Raw genomic sequence first — 20,432 nt, forward strand, 5'->3', positions numbered from 1 at the left:
TTATTCATCTTATGTTGAACTGTGACAAGACGAGGGACGGATCGGGCTGCTGAATGGACACGGCCTGCCTAAAGGTGCTGCTGTTGTGGCTTGTGTAAAGTAGTCTGAAAGGGATCGCTGCTCAAGTTTAGGTGTACTTCTTCCTCCGCCAGCTCGCTCTTAATCTCGAGTCTGCGTGACTTTCAGATCTGGTTCTACTGATTAGCTTTTTCTATCATGTGGCTCGATTACATTCAGACTACAGAGAGTGCTGATTGCCGTGCTGGCCTGAGTGCTTCCATATCTAGTTTTGAAGATCCGATAGCAGTGTGACCAAAATATATTGTGGTTTGAGACGTTTCCATGAATGCATTCTGCTATGTAACAGAGGCTGTAATGGCTGCGATAATACTTAAATGTGATAGCCTAAAGCTGAGGCTATTAGTCAATTAATTAAATAGGGGATTGTTAGAAAATGTATCCAGTGACAAACGAATCAGTGCAGTTAAAGCAAAAGTCAATATTTGCTCCTCTTTGTGTTTAATATCATTGTTAATGGAATATCATTGTGTTTATACATTTGAAGATGTCAATTTGAGCTTATTCAAAAAACAATTGATTGATCATCGATTATGAAAATGAATGTTATAGCCTTTATTTTACCACCCCTTGTTTTGGGCCATTGTTGAGGCAAACTCGTACAGGATTTTGTCGGGCTTTCCTGTTGTGCCTTTAGGAGATCCAGTGTGTGGTTCAAGCCTCAGATATGCAACACACTTTAAACAAAAAAAACACCCTATAAACCGCCTGTTTGCACCAGTGTCCGCACTTACTGACTTTGTTCCCTCCTGACTTGATCGTTGCTTGTGTTGTACTAACTCTCAGATGTACGTCGCTTTGGACAAAAGGGTCTGCTAAATGAAATTGTAACATTGTAAACAAAAGGAAAACGTGGGATAATTTAGCTTTGCTAGCAATGAGCTACGTTATAGGGAGTCATGACTAAACATTAGCTTAAAATAAAACAATATATTGACTTACTCTGCTGTGCAAGAACATTGTTGTTCCTGTATGATTGTCCTAAACATGAATTGTCAACACAAGTGGTGTCTGACGCTTGCATTGGGACTGCTGAGCTTTTGCCTCCATTTTTATGTCCTCTTCATTGTTAACAGTCCGCTGACAAATTATATTATAGATGTAGCTTTCAAATGTGTATTGTCTACTTCTCTCTGATATTCTGGAACTATTTTTACAGAAATTTGCTGTTATTTCCTTTCTAACATCACTCACTGTTATAGTTGAAAACATACTATTTACATACCGGTGTGAAAGCTTGACAGGCATAGCAACAGTGTCCAAGGGAGGCGGGACTTAGCGAAGGATCAATTGTCAGATCTGCTAGAAATGAAAATTTGAGAACCTTCTCTTTTGTGTGTTTTTTGTCAATTTTACTTTGATTCTTGAAAATCTTTTCTGCAGAGGTGAAGGAAAACCTGCTGGTATCTGACTGGTGCGAGTCTGTGTCTCTGATTACCCTGTCTATTGTATTTTATACTGCTGTCTTTGTCTGGAAGGAATGGCCGATACTCCACCCAGGTATCAAACATTAAACCCTGCAGTCTTGAAATGCGGATGTTAAAAAACAACGACAGCTTTGCTTATCTTGAATTTGTGTCAGTTATATTGGATTACAGCGTTGACAAGACGAGAAGCTTTATGCAATTCTGTGCTGTAGATGTTGTGAACACATTTTGACTAAATAAGGATCAAAGTAACGTACGTCAATTAAAGGAAGTGCCATATTGTGACTTGGCAGAATCTTCTTTAACCACATTTTTGGGTTGAGCAATCAGAGATACAGAAGAGAAATGGATTGTGATTCTTTTGTGTAAAGTTTCAGCACACATTTCCCCTCCATTCAGAAAACTTTTTACACTACATTCATTTTTACTAATGCTTTTGCTCTAAGCAACTTAGAATGAGTTTGACCTTGATAGAAGCAGGAGAGAGGTGCCATCCAAAAAAAATAAAAAAAAAGTGCAGCCCTCACAGGCATCTAAAAGCCTCTTCACTGCTTAAGTACAGTTACTTAGGACCAGGAGGCATTAGTAAGTTAGCACAGTGTGTCAAGCTGTAGTTTTACAAGTTTGGGTTTTCAGCCTCAGGACCGTGACTTTGCTGAGCTGACTTTCGACCACTGCAGGAGGGCCATAAGAGCCCCGGCTGAGAGGGTCATCCTCTGTGCCGCGTTCGGCCAAATAGTTTGGAGGTCGAAAGGAGCAGGTTCCCATCACCGCCCTGCAGCCTGCAGCCAGAGTCTTGAGCTGCAACAGGGAGCCAAAGTCATGAGCAAATTTCAGGGGATCCATTGTGACATCAATTCTTTGTGATGGAGCAAACTGCAAGATTTTTAGAGGTGTCTTTACGGAGCCTGCGGGGATGGTTGTTTGATACTCAAAAGATAGATTTTGGGTTGAGTTTCACTTTTAGAAAATATTCCCTTCTGGCACAAGAACAGAATTATTTTGACGACAGCGCCAGTTTCCCCCCCTCTATATTTTCTGCTGGAGAGCGGTGTTAGACTTCTTCTGGATTGCATTGGCATTTCAGAGTGATTTAACCAGGGAGATTGACAGCATTACAACTAGGCTGTCATTATCATCCCTCCTGTGGTATAATTGCCTATACTGTTGAACAAGCAGCTCCCATCTTTTGCACTTGGGGGTCTCTCTCTCTCTCTCTGTGTATCTCTCTCACTCTCTTTGTGCCTCTCTCTCTTTCTCTCTCTCTCTCTCTCTCTCCCTGCCTCTCTCTGCTCATCTCCTGCATCCGTTAAACTCATCAGAGGATCCTACAGCTTTTCACTGTGGCCATCTGTCAATACCACTCCATAAAGTGGAGTGGGGAAACGTGTGCATCCATTGGCTCTTGTAAGCCCTCAGCTGGCCTGCCTCCAGCTGGTTCTGAGGGCCTCACAGTAGCTGGTTAACCCGGGCCTGGAGCATCGCTCTCCGGCCCTTGTGGCTACTTCAGCCCACCTCGCCTCCCCCAATCAGGCAGCTGGATGAACCTCCCTCTTCACCGCCATGGAGTAGCTTGTAACACTGTAATGAGTTAACTTTCAGAATGATCTACATAATTTATTTCCTGCCCCCACAGGAGCTCGCTGAAGCATTAATTAATATCAGGCCCTGCTATCAGCAACCATCCCAGTGTGGGATTCCTTCTGGCTCCTATTTTTGGCACCCGAGGAATTTGATATATTTGTGCAACCAGAATGCAGTTTGTTGGACATTGATGAAAGATATTGCTTCCTGGTGGCTTTGTACACAGACTGAGCTCCTGTATAATGCGCGCGGAGTGAAATCTGGACACAGTTATAGGCCAGATCTGATGCCACCGAAACCAGCCGACCTCGATGACAGAAGCTGTGACTAAACCTAAACGATACATGCCAACAAGTTGTTCGCCCTTGTTGCTGCTGTCGGTGATGTTTCTTCACACTCGAGCACGACAGACTTTGTGTAAACTGATTTGTGATATGTGTTTCACTCACCTCTCCTCTCTGTGTTTCCCCCCACAGAACTCGATACGGCACAATCTGTCATTGAACAAGTGTTTTCTCAAAGTGCCTCGCTCCAAAGATGACCCGGGAAAGGTGAGACTCTCAGGCATGATCGTATTTATAAACAAAGGAGGAAGCATGTAATTATGAAGGAGAATACTAATAGATGGAAATGTTTAATTTCTCAGCTGGCAGGATTCACTGTTGCACACTTTTTTTTTTTGGTTTGTATCGTGCTATCTCTGGTAGAAAAATGTTACCTTTGAATGGCTGCCAGGACTCTGACAGTCTGGAAATGCATGGCATGCTCATAATCTATTATGAACCTCCCACCCCCACACAATTGCATTTCAAATGTAAGGAGAGACTAGTTTTTTGGAGCAGCTCAGACAACAGATGTGGGTGAGAGAAGGAAAAAGTCACAGCCGGGTAGAGACGGGGCCGTGGAGTCAGGTCATCTCCAGAATCTTGAGTCCCTGAAGTATGTCCTTATCCGAGCTCCACCGACTCAGAAAAAAAACTTATTTACTCTCTACTCAGCTAACCGCCTCCCATTTTTCATCTCAGTATAACAATATGCAAGTTATACATATTAATTTGACATTTGAATCTCAGTAGGACCACCCACAGTTGCCTATTCAGCCTGTTTTCCTCCACAATCTGTAGCGACATCCACCTGATAAATAGCGTCCCCTGATCCACTGAGTAGCTCATGAAGACGGAGCCTATGGGCCTATATTTAGTATGATGGTGCGCATAGGTCTAACCATATGTAGCCTAACCCAGATTTCATCTCGGCACTGTCAGCGCATACGCTACATATGCTGCAGGAACCGCACAAATAATTACACATACATGCACACACACACACACACTGACACATGCATGAAGAGTTACGCCTAGCTGTGCAGGGGATGGGGACTGAATGCTAATTTCATGTTTTGCTGTAATCCTCTGATATTGACACTCCTGGGAGCTGCTCCACTAAATACAAAATAATCTATTGCTGTATGGATCCCATTCCAAATGCATGGCCAACATGCTCGCATCCTTAATGTTTAATTTGGAATTTTCCTCACTCCCATCCCCCCCGAAGACAACTTCAAAGAGGCGCTAGCCGCTCTTGATATGTTGCATCAATATTGTAATGTGGCAGGAATATGAGAACTGCTGGTTGGATGAGATAGGAGAGTCATGTCGCTCTCTGACTGTCTGTCTCTCTCTGAGATGGTGTAAGAGATGACAGTCAGTATTTACACACACACGCGCGCACACACACACACCTCCTCTACCTCAGAGGTAGAAACGCAGCCTCTGAAGGATACCGTTAATAATCATCATTTAATTGCTCTTATGTCTCGCTCTGGACTTTCCAGGGTGACCGGCGTTGTGTTTGTCCTTCCTATATTTGCACGCAAAAGAGGAACTCGGATGAAGTCATTTACGTTGATGTATGAAAATGAGCGGCGTCAGTTATGGGAAGAGAACACCTCTGTTATAAGGATCTCTTTTGTTTCGTGGCTGCAGAAGATATTTGCGTTGTTGTTGCCCTACGCTCCACGGACACACTTGGCTTGGCGTTGCTACGGAATTTTGCCGTATATTTGTGAATAATTTAATGACTCTTTATATGTTTTTCTTTTTCCCTGCCAACTCTCTCGGGGTGGGTGCAGAGAAATGCAGAAACTCCCCTCCCATGAGGGTTAACTTAATGTGTTCTCCCCCCCCCTCCCCCCCTAATTAAAAGGAACACTACCAGGCCCGGCTTTGTCTCTGCGACTCCTCATTTTAAAACATCTGCAATCTATACCCCCTACAATTAACCCCTGCATCTCAACACGGAGATGGATCACGTGTAGAGACACTTCTCCTCACCTTTACATCCATTCTTCAGTGAAGCTTTTTTGTAGAAACATGAACTGTGTAATGAGGTTCCTGCTGCACTTAACTGTAGCCTACATGGATATGAGATGTTTCTTCATCTTCGGTTGATTGTGCTGTGAATTATTCTAACCCTCTGAGGATCATGTTAATTGACCTCAAAGCCTCGCACATATTAAAACTTATAATTTTAACCCCCTGACAAATATAGGCCAACACTGCCTTTTCATTTTAACAACTGCAGCAGTGGTGTGTAAGCTGTGGAAATAACAGATTTTCTGCCTTTAACAAGAGCCTTGTGCATGCAGCGGTTATTATATAGATACTTGAGATACAGCCTCTTCTATGGCCTCTCCTGTTCAGAGGATTTTTCATGGAAATAACAATTATTCTCCCTGCTAAGGAAGTAATTTTAAAGGTCCTGATCTCACTTTCTCTTGACAATTGAGATTTTATCGGGGGCCATATGAAATATTAAAAATAAATTCAGAACTTGCAGGGCCTCAGGGTAAAAATCTGTACTGTAAGCTGCGCTCCTGTCGAGGAGGAACACCATTGAAAAATAAATTAAACAGGGCCGAATGCAAAGATAAATAATGCAGCCTGGTTGTGGAATTGCTAGCTGCAGCCCCAGAGCCAGCCCCAACTGTTCACTCCTTGATTAGCCCCGCTCAGACCTTAGAAGAAAGCAGCGCGGCAGGGCTAGCGCTGCCTCGATTCCTGAGCCGAGACTGTGGAGATCTTCATCCTTGGCAACAGCGCTCTGACTCAGTACCTGCGGCTGAGGAAGTACCGCTTCAGGAAAGGCTTAGCATTTCACCACCACCAGCTGCCCTCACCAGCCTCTCATTGAGGAGCAGCCGCAGAGGAGGAAAAGCCAAGCCTTTCCGACTAACAAAGCCCACCCACACGCCGCACAAACTCACAGCTATCAACTCAAATAACAACTAAAAGAACAGACTTTACAAGAGGCAGGCGAGGCTTCAGATTTTTTAAATGATGTTGTAGTGCCAAAGACGGATGTGATGCTTTTGTCCTGTTATGTCAGAGAGGAAATGTCTTAGGCCGTGTCATTAGAAAAAAGTGTTTTATCAGCTCACTTTTGTTTCTTCTGTTTTCAGGGCTCTTACTGGGCCATCGACACAAACCCAAAGGAGGACGCCTTGCCTACACGGCCAAAGAAAAGGCCGCGATCTGGAGAGAGGGTGAGTGCGATGATGAGCGAAAACTCTGCATATTCCTAAAGAAAGATTTCTCCACATATGCTGTTTCTCTTCTGCCTCCGTCTCTACTCGGTTCGGGATTTATTTGTGCCTCCGTGTCTCTACGTCTGCCTCAGTTTTCTTTTACTTTTGCCCTCCTTTCTCTCCCACTTTCTCCCACTCGCACACATGCAAACGAACGCGCGCACACACAGACTCAGTAGGAGTTCACATCCAGACTTTATGTAACTGCCTCTCCATGCTGCTTCGCTAGCCTGTCATGAAGTGGGGTCCTTATTAATAAACTATGCCCCAGGCAGCCATTACATACATTACATTCTGCACTCACTTTTTTTTTTAACAAACATCAATTAATGCAGAGCTGTGTGCGTCGGCTATTCTGAGCGGGAGCTTTTGTCTTTAATTATGGATGAGCTTCATCCAGCGTTACGTACAGCTGTAGGTTTAAGTGAGCCGCTCAGATTGACCTGGCCCTGGGGCATCCCGACACAGCGGGCTCTTGTCTCCTCCTTCCCCGCATTGTGGCTGACCAGAGGCTACGAGGAGAGGAGGATTCTTTCCTCACACGCTAGCACACGCCATTGTCTCTAACACACACACACACACACAAGCTGAGAGACAACATACAACTTAACATGCTGTTGACGTAGTCGCCCTACAGCAGCGGAATATTATCACATCCATTCAACCGAGCGTGTCTCTTTGCTGTTAGATTTTATATACAACAAATGCAAAGGTACAGGAAGAGTGCATTATTTTTTATTATGCTGCTCTGCCAACAGTTTCAAGTAAAGCTCTCCTGATGCAGTTCTGTTCATTTGAGCATGACACAAAAGAACGCACCGAGTGAGGAGTGTTTTCTGTAAGACTCATGCGCTGTGCTCACCCCTCCTCCCCCTCTAGACACTGTCTGCCTACAAGGCATTCCATTAAGAGTCTCAGACATTGAAATTGAGAGTTTGTGAAATCTCATTTATGTTTATCATGAATTAAAAATGGTATTGTTGGCAGCCAATCCTCTTACAGTAAGCAGTTTTGGGAGACAGGCATGCCAGAGTTATCTCTCTCGACAGTGCGCCTATACAACAAGATGAGGGTGCGTGCTTGTGTGCATGTGTGTGTGTGTGCGTGTATACTGTGTGTGTGTGTGTTTGGTAGGAGGTGATGGTGGGGATGGGGGCTGTCTACATCTTTGCAGAAAGCACAGTTCAAAGGTGACCTAAATAAAAGGTGTTGCTGTCACATGACAATAGTTATATTTTAATGTATATGTCCCTGGTCTGAGTTTTGTCGCACACATAATGCAGATCTTTCTGTAACCTGCAGTGAATCTCTTGTGTTTAATAATTGGTCGGTGTTGAATTTTTCTTTTTTTTTTTGTCTGCCTCCACACCCCGCCCCCAACCCCCACAGGCTTCTACGCCGTACAGCCTGGAGTCGGAGTCTTTGGGGATGGAGTGTATGATCTCTGGAAGTGCCTCTCCAACGCTGGCAATCAACACTGTGACTAACAAGGTACTACAACCAGCCATCCAGCCTCCAGCTCCAACACACACCTGGCTACACGGCTGCACCCTGACCCCACCCACTTCTCCAACCACCTACAGCACTATTCCCCACAGAGAGAGAAGCACTCTAGTGGAGGGGAGATACACACACACACAAAAGCACACGCTCATATGCCTAAAGCTTCTCTGCAATGCAACCCACACCAAAATACACAACTCTCTGCACTGCAGCACCTTTTTCCTCTACAACAACAGGCAGCAGGCTCTTGTTATCACCAGCACGGAAATATGATGCCCACACTGATACTTAGCGCTGGCAACCTGATAGACCTTACACATTCCCGTGCAGACTTGCAATAGGATACACCGCACGCTGCATGGGCTTTCTGTATTCGCACCTGAAGTCCAGGTTGACGCCCAGAGTCATGTTTCTCAGGCTGTGACCACGTTAAGCTTCCACACTACAGGTGACCCCCCCGCTGCTCTTTCCGTCTGCTCTCTGTAGCCCTTTTTATTTTTTTAAATACGTGTTAAAGCCTGGAAACACTTGTACATCACAGAGCAAAGCTACAGGGATTGCTAGCTGTTAGCTGTGAGTGTGTGCCGCTCACTCTGAAATTTAAATAGGCTTTTTAACCTTAAGCTCTCATCCTCTGAGCCCAGTGGGGGCAGCTCTCAGGTGTACTTTTAAAAAGCCTACAAGAGTGGCTTATTCATTTGCTGCAAGCGTTACAAAAAAAGGGTTTAATGTGAACAGGGGTGTTCATAGTGAAGAGGAGTTAGCGCGCGTGTGTGACGAGGGCTCGAAAGTCTGAGCATATGTCCTTGTGCGTTATAACTTGTGTGTACATGCATGTAGAGTATGTTACAGATTGTTTCAGCTTGTTTTGACGAGTGTCAGTGGCGAGTAGCTTGGGGCTGCTTCCATGAAGAACGAGCACTTTTTCATGTTGCTGTAGCCGACAGATTCATGGGCCTAAGTGTGGAGAAAGATGACCCTTTTTCCTCTCTGATTGCTACAAACAAGCACTTGCCGCAGCACCAGTCTCCTCCAGCAGTGACAGCATAATGAGGCCCTAATGTAAAGAGCTGACAGTTAAGAGTCTGGACTCCTGCCATCAAATACCTCCAGTCAGATAACTCAGACTAGCAACAAGCAGAAAACATTAAAACGGCACCGAAACGCGCCTACTGTGTGATTCCAAGAAGAGATGAAAAGAACTTTAGATTTGTCTCTTTTTGTTCACCTGATTGTGACAAAAACTGTTACAGAAGACGGAGCGTAATAGCAACAGATCTGAGGGCCTAACTCCTCAGAGAGAGCTTGTTTCTCACTGTCTTACACTGTAAACACACGACAGGCCACGCCTCTTTCGGCGCAGTGTGCCAAGCCACAGGAATTCCCTCTCTCTGTTTTTCTCTCTCTCCCTTTCTATTCCAGTCTCTCTCCCTCATTCCCGCCTTCTCGGATAGACCAATGGGAGACGCTGGCAAGACGACTACTGAACCAGCAAGAATCTCTTTTTTCTCGTTCTCTCTCCCGTCAGACATTCCTCACAAGATTGTCCTTCCCCCTCTTTTTCTTCTGTCTTTCTCACATACTCAGACCCCCCCCCTCCCCTCCTCCCTGTTAAGGTTGTGTTCTGAGGCGGCCCTAAACATTGGCGTGAATGTGATGAAGCCCTGGCACTGAAGTGTGATGATGAAGGGAAAGAGAGGATTGTTGGAAGTGTGTTTGCTGATAAATAGTCTGGCATTTTTCTCCCCCCTCCTCTTCCCTCTGTCTACTTCCTCCTCTCTTCCTCTGCCTCTCCCTGTCTGTTGAATCCTTGTGCAGGGATTGTGCTGAACACTAGCTGGCATTGTTGGAGACACCTGGGCCAATCTTGCTTTGATTTCATAATCCATGTCTCATGCTCCAGATTAGGCCTCCATGTAAAAGACACCTCTGGCTTTTTACTTAATTCACTGCTAATAATAGAACTCTGACTGGCTTGCCTGCTAGCAAACACTGTACACAGTATTTATTGTGAAGCCGCTCCTGCCTGTACGAGCATGCCTGCGCTGGGTTTCTGGATATGTGTGTGTTATCCTACCTTTGTGCACATCTATAGAGCTGGGTGTGTGTGTATTTCTCCATATGTGGGTGAGATGCGACTGGGTGACAATGCGTGCTCGAGTGGGCGCCTTCACTCGGGGGACTCTGGGGTCTGCATAAAAACCACAGAGCTGTGAGGTTTTGAACTCATCACACTTTACGGGTGAGCGGAGTAAAAATAGATTGCGGTGAGCGACTTAAGGCTAAAAGCCTGTTTTATGACTTCATTACACATAACATTTATATTTCTGAGGCGCGCTGTTTTTGATTAGCATTGTAGCGCTGATTTTGTAGACGCGCTTAAGCCTTCAGTCTTAGCTGCTCATTGAGTTCCCCTTCACGCTAATGAACACTGGAGCCAAGCCTGCACTGAGTGGAGGAAGGCTAGAGTTGCCTAATGAGCTTCTCTTACCACCCCCCTATTCTCCTCGTTCTCAGCCTCACCCGTCTTGCTTGTACAGTGTGTTGTTGCCTGGATTCAGTATCGGCGCTCTGTTTTTTTAAACAGCAGTATTTCTATCTCATTCCAGCAGCTCAGGAGCCAAGCTCCATATTAAAAGCTTAATATGATCGGACGCTCTCACTCTGCATGTGTGCTTCCTGGATCCGTACCAGCATGTTAGTCAGCCGGCCAATCAGTCAGGGCAGAGACGGCGGTGAGGGCTGCCTGGGTTTCCTTGCCTCCTTGCGGCCTCTGTGGAAGCTCGCAGCGCTTCAGCAGTAACACAAGAGGCTTCAGTCCGCCGCCGCCGAGAGGCAGGGTGCTGGGCAGGGCCCCGGCCAATCTGCCCGCCTGAAGGCTGCTGCCACTGCTGTCTCATTGTGCTGAGCACAGAGCCCACTCTGTTCCACTCACAGTGATGAGCAGAAGCCACCATGCTGCACTCAGTCATGGACGGACACACACAGACACAAGCACACACACCAGTCTCAGAATGCCAGGCCCTCTTCTGCTGCGACACCATCAGTGCATTACTGCCATTCCTCTCTCACCATATAAAACTCAACACATGGGCTATTCTCTGTGGGTATCATTAATTTCATTATCTGCATCGTTCTCCTCACTATTGTCTTAATTGTCTGACGACGCACTTTATTTGGGTGGGAGGGTGGGAGGACTTAACCTTGTGAGACGGTAATTAAGATTGTCGTCCTGAAGTGCTTCGGCTAGTTTCGCTGCTATATTGAAAGGTCAGTGTCTCGAATGCACTGAAATCTTTTGTTAGCTGTCCCAAACGGATTTGCGCTTGGTGAGCAGATGTGGCTGACATCGCCAGTAGTGTGACCTTTAGTGATGGGAATGTCTCAGCTGTCTCTAGACCCCTTTACACGATCAGCTGGAGCCCCTTAGAGACTGCGGCGGCTGCTGAGTAGCACCCTGCGTCTCCCGCACACACTCTCAATAATGTGCAAAGAAAGTACTCTTACATTTCTACAGACCACTACAACTACAGACCAACATTACTTTTCATTATAATGATCTCAGAGGAATGCTGACTCGCTCTATAGTGAGCAAGAGTGGATGTGACATTTGTTCGTGTGTGTGTGCATGTGAGAAAGAGCATGAGCTAATGTGCATTTCTGTGTTTCAGGTGGCGTTATACAACACAGACCAGGAGGGGAGTGATAGTCCAAGAAGCAGCCTTAACAACAGCCTGTCTGATCAGAGTCTGGCCTCCGTCAATCTCAACAGTGTGGGCAGCGTGCACAGCTATACAGCGGTAAGACCACAGAGATAGTGATGGGGTCATTTTAGTGATCGTCATGTGCTTAAAAATCAAGGATGTGTGCAATTTAAAATTGACCGAAAGTCTGTGCCTACATTTTTGTTTTTAACAAATGAGACCCTGTTGGGGTACCTTGGTGGTGGGGTTAAATCGTTGACTAAGAATCGCAGTGTTCCTAGCTTCCTGCTCAGTTGCTGACACGGGCGTTACAGTTGCTCCGACACAGAGAAGCATAGAGAAATATAAGGCATAACAGAAGTAAGCAAAATGTCAAATGTGTGCTTTATATATACAATTAAATAAGATTAAATGCTGAGGGGATTTTAAAAATGAATGCCAGAATTAAATATAATTAAATATAGTTGAGAAGTGGATCTAGAAGTAATCTAGGATGCAAGTACTACACTGACGTTTGTGTCACCTCTTTGACGTTGTATTCGACAGCAAAGAGGTGTGACAAAGCGTCTGTATTTGACAAGGTAGCTCTGTTGCGTATCATACAGATGCACTTGCATCTAGCGTTTTATTTCCTGTCTCACACGTGGTTGTGTCAAATGTCTGGTAAGGTTGATTCAAAATACGCTGCATGGTTAAGGTGAGGAAAAACAACTTGGGGTGGCTTTGACACAATAACAAGACTCTGAGAAGAGAGAAGGTGGGAGGATGATCGAGCTCTGTCAGCGAAAACGGTAGTATTTCACTCCAGCGTCTCTCGCTGGGCCGTTCCTTTCAGAGGGAGGGGCGCAATGCACGCTGGGTGTTGTAGGAGTGTCGAATGGGCGAAACCACAGGCTGTTTGTACAACTTTCTCCACAGCTATGGTGCCAATTTGAAATATTATTGCTTCTATTGATTACAGAGCTTTGGCTGACATCTACACATGCATTAACCTGAATTCGCTAAAATCGAGGAGCAATACCTAAATTTTTTGTCAAAAAACACACTCCTGCTGCGATGATTCGGACACACCATGTGATCAAAGATGATATCGAGTTTAAGTCCAACTCCAGGCCCAGGACGGGTCCTCTAATGAACCTGTGAAGACGTATGCTTTGCATCAATCTACATTTTGCTCGGTTACAAACACACGTCAAATCCGGTCTGTGGTTACCTTTCCCAAAAATATACAGGGATCTTCCTGTTCCTTAAAGGGTGAACATAGTGTAGGATGCTGTTTATTCTGGTTGTCAGATTGCAGCTCATGAAAGTGTCTTAGTTGGATATTTTTAACAGCATATTTATGCATGTGGTGGTGTTGATGATTTCTTTTAGCATGAACTGCTAAGGCCAAACGATAAATTCTTATTTTATCAAGCTGCAGGAGCCACAGCCACTAAATGAATGGAAAAGAAACGCAGGCAGACTCAGAATGTGTACTGTGTACCATATTTCATCTGATCAGAAAGCCCCAGGAGGCTTTCTTCAGAGGAGCCAGCCGTAGCCAGCAATAGACCGAGGTTCAGGGTGGACATGCGCTGGAGTACAACATCAGGAAGGGGGTTAAGGGAAACAGAGAAAAATGTGCACGCTCCTGGAAGCCAGACAAAGAGAAGCGCTTCTTCTGATGTCCTCCCACCAGAGATGCCCCCTCTTTGGTGTGGTCCTCCCGCATCCTAGAGTGCTCCCTGCTCCAGGCTCTGGGCATCGATCGGCTCTGCCTGATGGATGTGCTCTCTCTCTCGCAGCCGAAGCAGCAGCAGCTCACAGTAAACACTCCGGCTTTATTATCACCTCTTCACTCTTACCCAAGCCAGACTGTGAGCCATGCACTTCAGCAGCCTGCCCACATCTTGGAAGAGGAAGATGTTAAGATCAAAAATTGGACGTGACCTCTCTTGTAATGCTAGCCCACAGTGGACACGGGTCGGGTCCTGCTTTGTGAAATAGCGATGGGTTTTGCATCGCTGCCCTCGCTGTGATGAATCTTGTAGACAAACTGGTTGCTGGAGGGAACACTGCTCGCTGTCTCGCACCCAGGGGCAGGGCATAACATTGACTGCCCACACAAATACATGGATAAAACGGCTGCTTATTTGTACAAGCTATTGGTATTGATTTTGTTTTAAATACATTTTGCCTGGCCACCTGAGTATTGGGTTTGTGTCCATTCCAGTTGGTCTCTTAATGCTATGGGAGCCAAGGCGGTAAGCGCTGACCTAGATTGCTGCGGTCTGTCTAATTGCTCTTTACATGTTGTGTGACTGACACCTCTTTAGATAGAAACAACATTTTTCCAGCGGCCTCTCACAAGATTAAAACCCTCCTCGTGTTTATTTCTGCATTCTGCATACATTAAAAGAAACCACTTTGCGCTACATATTCTGGAGGTTTTCTGTGTTCTGTTAGTGTGGCTTCTTGGCCACATAAGAACGGCGAGTATCCATGCAATAGATATTTATTATTAAAGGGCCGGTACGCTGATTTTCGACCTCAGTCCTATTGTGCTGTTATGGGGTACTAATGCCAATATGATGGGAAAGAAATGCAATTTGGCTCTGTGCCTTTGGAGGACGTGATCTACTTCTCCAATGGGCCCTGGAAAACCTCCGCCAGACGACGTAAAACGCGTCATCTGGCGGAGACCAGGGAGCTCGCTAAACTACACTTCCTTAATCTAGGATGCCCTCCTCTGATGTCATGTCTCCTTCAAAACCGTCAGGTTTGAAATGTAGACGATCCACCGGTATATTCTGGTCATATTTTGGATTCTGCACCGCTCTGAGCCATTGCCTGCAGCGAAAACGGTAGTATTTCACTCCAAATCGTCCACATTTCAGAGGGAGGGGCGCAATGCACGCTGGGTGTTGTAGGAATGTAGAATCGGCGAAACCACGAGCTGTTTGTACAACTTTCTCCACAGCTATGGCGCCAATTTCAAATATTATTGCTTCTATTGATTACAGAGAACACCAGCTTTGGCTGACAGTGGCTTTTTCCAGGAGCTAATTGCTCCTTTAATGTGCATGTTTAGCATCAGTTGCCCCGTCAGTCTGTGGAGCAGAAAGAGCAGAACTGTAGCCAATAAAATCCTTCAAACATTATCTAATTTTGTGCTCAATAATGCTCTTTGCTTCTGTAAATCATTGACCTTCTTTATATCCTCATCTCCACAGGTGACCAATCACCCAGAGCCCGTGTCCCAGTCTATGAGCCTCCAGCAGACCCCCCAGTCCCAGTACAACATGCCGGACAGGGATAAGCAGCTCCTGTTCTCTGAATTTGAAGATCTCAGTGCCTCCTTCCGCAGCCTTTACAAGTCTGTTTTTGAGCAGTCCTTCAGCCAACAAGGTGAGCGGCCTCATGGGAGCATCCTGTGGAAACCCATTAGAGAGCCTAAGCATCATTTATCAACGGGTTTTTACAACGATCTTCCTCATGTGGGTTTGTCTTAACAGCTGCTATAGAGAGTCTAATTAGTTTTACTAAGAAGTGAGCAGGTATTCAACAGGCTGTACGACTAGAGTCTAATTTCAGAGCAAAGTGGAAAAAGCTTCATTTCATATTCAAAATACAGTCAGAGAGTTCACGTCTTCAATATTTCACAAGAGGGTATAAAGAGATCTTACTGCCTTTATTTAATTGTTAATCGAGAATGAGTACGGCATCCTTCCTGTTTGATATTTTCTGAACTATATGAAAGTTTTTCTGCGTCTTGTCATGGTTGAAATGTTTCCTGATGTAGGCTGCGTTTCATCACAGCAGTGGAAGAGGTTACAGGCAGAACAAGTTCTCAGTAAATCTGTTGGATTTGAGGTTCATTTGTCATAATGATGGGGAGTTTGTATGATATAATACATAATGGTGGATCGAGCCCAGCTTTCCAAAAGCCTGTGATTCCCTGCAGAACAAAATGCATTTCTGCTTGTAATCTGATTGACTGATAAACAAAGAGCACTTGACAAGCGGGTTATGAGCAAAGTAGACTGAGCTTTCTGTGTATAACCTACTTTCACAAATCAAATGCATTTCATGCTAATGTTTTCAAAGAGTTGCTCTCCTTTAATCTATCATCTATGTTTCATTAGTTGAAAGTTGTTACCTTTTTTATGCGCATAAAAGTGAAATCTCTTAGTCAGACAAGCTCATGCAATTAAAAAGCGTAAATAATCGAGCTAGAGGATTTCACACTCTGCCGCTGTAGACAGTGAGCTAATTCACTGGCTTTGATAATAGGTAATGAGCTCGCATTATTATTCTGGTGCTGCGTTAATTGCTTTCTGTATTTCCCTGGTTGGACAATGGGCTTTCTGCGCCGATAAGAGATGCACCTTTGTCACCCCTGCAGTGAGTGTTACGTGCCGATTGTGGAGGTGCAGGGCTGGAGTCAGCTCTAAAAGCACTCCAGCGAAATAGGTTTACTGTGCCAAAGCTGTGAAGGACAGGGCCTCTTAAGACCACTCCCTGCCACTCAGATGATTGCAGTTGGGTGTGCAGATGTTCATGCCCCAGTCGTGTGTGTTAAAGAGACGCGCGGCAGCACAATGAATTTGTCAAAGACAATCCAGAGCCGTGTCGCTGGAGAGGAGAGGAGAGGCGACGGCAGCTCCGGCTCATGAACCTCAGAGACACAACTAATGCTGAGTCATTCCCTGATACGACAAAATGGCAGCTGGTCCGTCTCAAGTGTGAAACTACTTAAACACAGGAGGCCCAGATCCCATTATTATAAGATGTTAAGATAAAAGAACTTAAGTAGCTGCTCTGACATGTGAAGACCCTGGCCCTCTGTGAGTTTGTGCTGAAGTGCATTAGAGTCTTACAGCACCATCTGAGACTATGTGACTGACAGTGTTGGAATCTCCTTTCACTATGAAGGGCTTTAATTAAAGATGCTTTATTATCAAGTAATGTGGACATTATCTTTAGATTCACTGATTCCCAGAGCCCAAGGTCACTTCTGTTAACTGCTTTATTTATGATAACATAGTTCAAAACTTAAATATCTTCTATTTTCAAGCGTAATAAAAGAACAAAAAATGAAATGTTGCTATTTTGGTTTGAAAATGATCAGCTGAAATTAATCTTAAAATTAGTTTGAGACATATTTCAAGACAAACGCTGTCGTTCATGCTGATTTTCTCTTTGTATAACTGAACATTGAATATTTGAGGTTTTTTAACGAGGCATTCTCGTACTTATATACAAACTACAAATTGAGTTACAAGAGAATAATCCAATTTATCAATCATAAAGTTGGAGTAATATCAATTATCGGAATAGTTGTCCGCATAATTTTCCACAATATATCACTGCCTGTTTGTTTCAGCACAATAACGAGCTTTGTTGGTATGTTTCGTTTCCCAGGCCTGATGGGCATCCCGTCAGATTCCTCCCAGCAGACCCACACCTCCTGCTCCTATCAGCACTCTCCCAGCGGCGCCATCAGCACCCAGAACAGCCTGTCAAACAACCAACCCAACAACCACCCCAACAGCCACTCCGCCAACAGTGGCCAGGTGCCCCTGTCCCATCCTGCCCAGGCCCACCCCGGCCACGGCTCGCCCCACGCGCAGCACCTCCCGCAGCACGGCGGCCCCCACAATCAACACAACCAACACAACCAACACAACCAACACAGCCAACACGCCCAGCACAGCCAACACAGTCAGCACCCACAGCACCCCCAGCACGCTGCGCACTCTCAGCACGGGCAGCACCCATCGCAGCACCCGTCCCACGGCCAGCACCCGCAGCAACACACGCCGCACCCCTCCCAACACGCGCAGCACAGCCAGCACCCGCAGCAACACGGACAGCAGCATCCGAGCCTCTCCCACCAGCCCCATCCTACCCAGCAACAGATGGCCTGCAACACAGGTAAGACCCTCTGTCTGTCATCGTCCTCCTCCGAAACCTGCATCACCGTGTTGTTTTCTCTTCATCCTGTTCATCACACAGACACACAACAACAAGAACAAACACGACATGCTCACAGCTCAATATGATTTTGTATAAATCCTCATTTTCAGTCATAATTCACTGAGATATTGTTTTAGGTGCTGAGCAGTAAATCATCATCTGATTTATTATCTGTGCTGTGGTGAGAACAAAGCAATGCTGCATCCAGCCACTTCTGCTGCTCTAACAGTCGACTGGCTCCTCCTAGTGGCCGCAGCACGGCACTGAACTGTTAAATAGCCTGATAATACTGTTTTATTTTGTGTAACCTTCTCATTCATTTGTCTGCACGGCTACAAAAATGTGACTACAATGAAAATGAATCATCTGGCCTTATTATCTAAGCCACAGTAAATAACAATTACAGCAGCAGTTATGGTGCAGTTGTCCGTAAATGATGTAATTAGGGTTGAATCTGTGCTCGTCCCGGGAGTGAACTTGGTATTTTAACCAGAATGACCTGTATCCTTCAACCCTCTTATGCTGTAATGTTACAGAAAGTCTCCTGTGTGTGTGTGTGTGTGTGTGTGTTGCAGGTTTACTGTCTGACTGGTACCCAAATCTGGATGCACTGAAAGAAAGCTGTCGTATTGCTAGCAGCTATAACTGGGCTGATGTCGACCTTTCACCTTTCCAAGGTGCGGTTTGGACACTACAAATAGACTCTACTGCATTTTAGAATGTCAAAAAAAACAATAAAATGTTTTGGATTTATTCGTCCAAGATGAAGATTTTTCTAGATGACAGAAGACACAGAGACGTAAAGCCAGGAGCAGATAGTACAGTACTGCCCCAGCTTTGATTGAGTGCTGAAGTGTTGACACTGTGGATTTGATTATGAGTTTAATTAAACTGAGCTCTTCAATTAAATAACATTGCCTTCTAGTTTAATTACCAAAACAACAAGCTCAGCAGGTCAGTTTATCCAATTACAGTGTAGGATTGCAAGGTAGGATGTTTTTTAAATATCACCCACTGAAGGTTACTGACATAATGAATTTATACTGCAGCCAAAGTTTCTGCTACATGTTCCTAAATTACTTTCTCATTAACTCGATTAATATTCTTTGGACGGTCGGCTGGTGCGGTTTCATACATTTCATTGTCAAAGGCATTTTAGCGCACGCAGATACTGTCACTCGCTCTGATCGGCTTCTTCTGTCTGTAATTTGTGTTTCATGTTCCTCAGGATTAAGAGACAGTATGAGACAAGCGGAGTTGAACAATTGGTCCCTGGAACCCACCCAGATCGCAGACCTCTGCTCGTCCATCAACCAGTTTTTTGCCCGCACCGGTGTAATCCAGCCACAGGGGGCGGTGCAGTCTCCTGTTTGTCACGGCTCCATGCACCCCAACAAACCCAGCCAGCACCACAACACAGGTGAAACATCCGCTCGATTTCATTGAATTTGTGTCGTTTTTGGGGACTAGTATTTGTTGTTTTGTAATAGTACTCGCACTGTAAGGTCTTTCCTAATGCCTGCATGTACAGATATGAAATGATACTAAACTCTAAGTCCCTTAGCACATTCATCTCATTTTCTCATCTCGATAAAATGCAGAGAATGGGATCCATGGTGATTTAAATACTGTATAAAAGCCAGAGGAATCTGTGGAAAAACAAATTTTTGCTTAGCCAAAATCTGCTCTCCAAGCATTTTGAGAGTCCCTTAATGCACCTCGACTGGGCTCACAAGTGCCACTTCTTAAAAATAGACAGTCACAGGTATTTTATGAATACTGTAAAATGTGGCTAAAAACAGGGATTTTTTTATAGACCATAATGTTTCAACTATTTTAAAATAACACTGCATGGACTGGACAAGCTAAGGTTCTCTTTGGCGGCACCTATGACGATCATCGGTTATTGCGGGAGCACATTTCCCAGATATATGATATATATTCCAGACATATGTGTGACGTCCACGGTTGGCTCCGGTTGTAACTCTTGATTTACCTCGCTGACGGTCGCTTTCCTTTTTAGACTGTTTGCCTTCATCTGAGCGTCCAATTTGTTTCTTTTTCTTTGGATTTTCCCTTATTGTTGAAGTTGTATCTGTAGTCATCAATCTTTTCTTTGTTTGTTCAGCCATAGTAGATTACTGTTTGCTCGCAACACTTGCAGAGACCGGAAAAGCAGCCGCTTAGCTCCGCCTACCCTCTCTGGCAGACCAACCACTGCTGGGTGATGGAAAACGCGTCACTAACTGGGCGCCACTCGTGATTTTTTTCCGTGAAAGTTGCACCAGACAGCCAGTCTGTAATAATGCAAATGCAAAAGCTTTCATCAGCGGGCCATAGGCTCAGTCACCATTGTGTTACCTCATTCAGGGATAGATGGTGACTTAACAGACATTTATTTAAAAGATTTTAAATAAAGTTTTGTTCTAATTCTCTCTCCAGGAAATCTCTACATGGACTCCAGACAGAGCATGTCCTTGATGGGTCCCCCTGGATATCCCCACATGCCCCCCATGAGCACCGCAGGACCCACAATGACAGGTGACAACTGAGGAAAAAAGGATTCAAATATCTACTTACAGCTATAAT

The 20,432-nt window shown here is 45.0% G+C and overlaps 1 protein-coding gene across 1 annotated transcript in view; it reads left to right on the forward strand.

Annotated features, from left to right (window-relative positions):
• Nucleotides 1-20,432, forward strand: part of foxj3 (forkhead box J3) — a 79,059-nt gene that overhangs the window by 53,211 nt on the left and 5,416 nt on the right. Inside the window, exons 3-11 of the mRNA XM_069678186.1 lie at nt 3,566-3,640; nt 6,550-6,633; nt 8,065-8,166; nt 11,850-11,978; nt 15,098-15,272; nt 17,289-17,801; nt 18,419-18,520; nt 19,072-19,263; nt 20,286-20,384. Coding sequence (XP_069534287.1) covers nt 3,566-3,640; nt 6,550-6,633; nt 8,065-8,166; nt 11,850-11,978; nt 15,098-15,272; nt 17,289-17,801; nt 18,419-18,520; nt 19,072-19,263; nt 20,286-20,384 — 1,471 coding nt within the window. The remainder of the gene's footprint in view (nt 1-3,565; nt 3,641-6,549; nt 6,634-8,064; nt 8,167-11,849; nt 11,979-15,097; nt 15,273-17,288; nt 17,802-18,418; nt 18,521-19,071; nt 19,264-20,285; nt 20,385-20,432) is intronic.

Source organism: Semicossyphus pulcher, unplaced genomic scaffold (assembly GCF_022749685.1).
Source record: "Semicossyphus pulcher isolate SPU_LCO1_2020_fin unplaced genomic scaffold, fSemPul1.0.p SCAF_3, whole genome shotgun sequence".
Classification (NCBI taxonomy): Eukaryota; Metazoa; Chordata; class Actinopteri; order Labriformes; family Labridae; genus Semicossyphus; species Semicossyphus pulcher.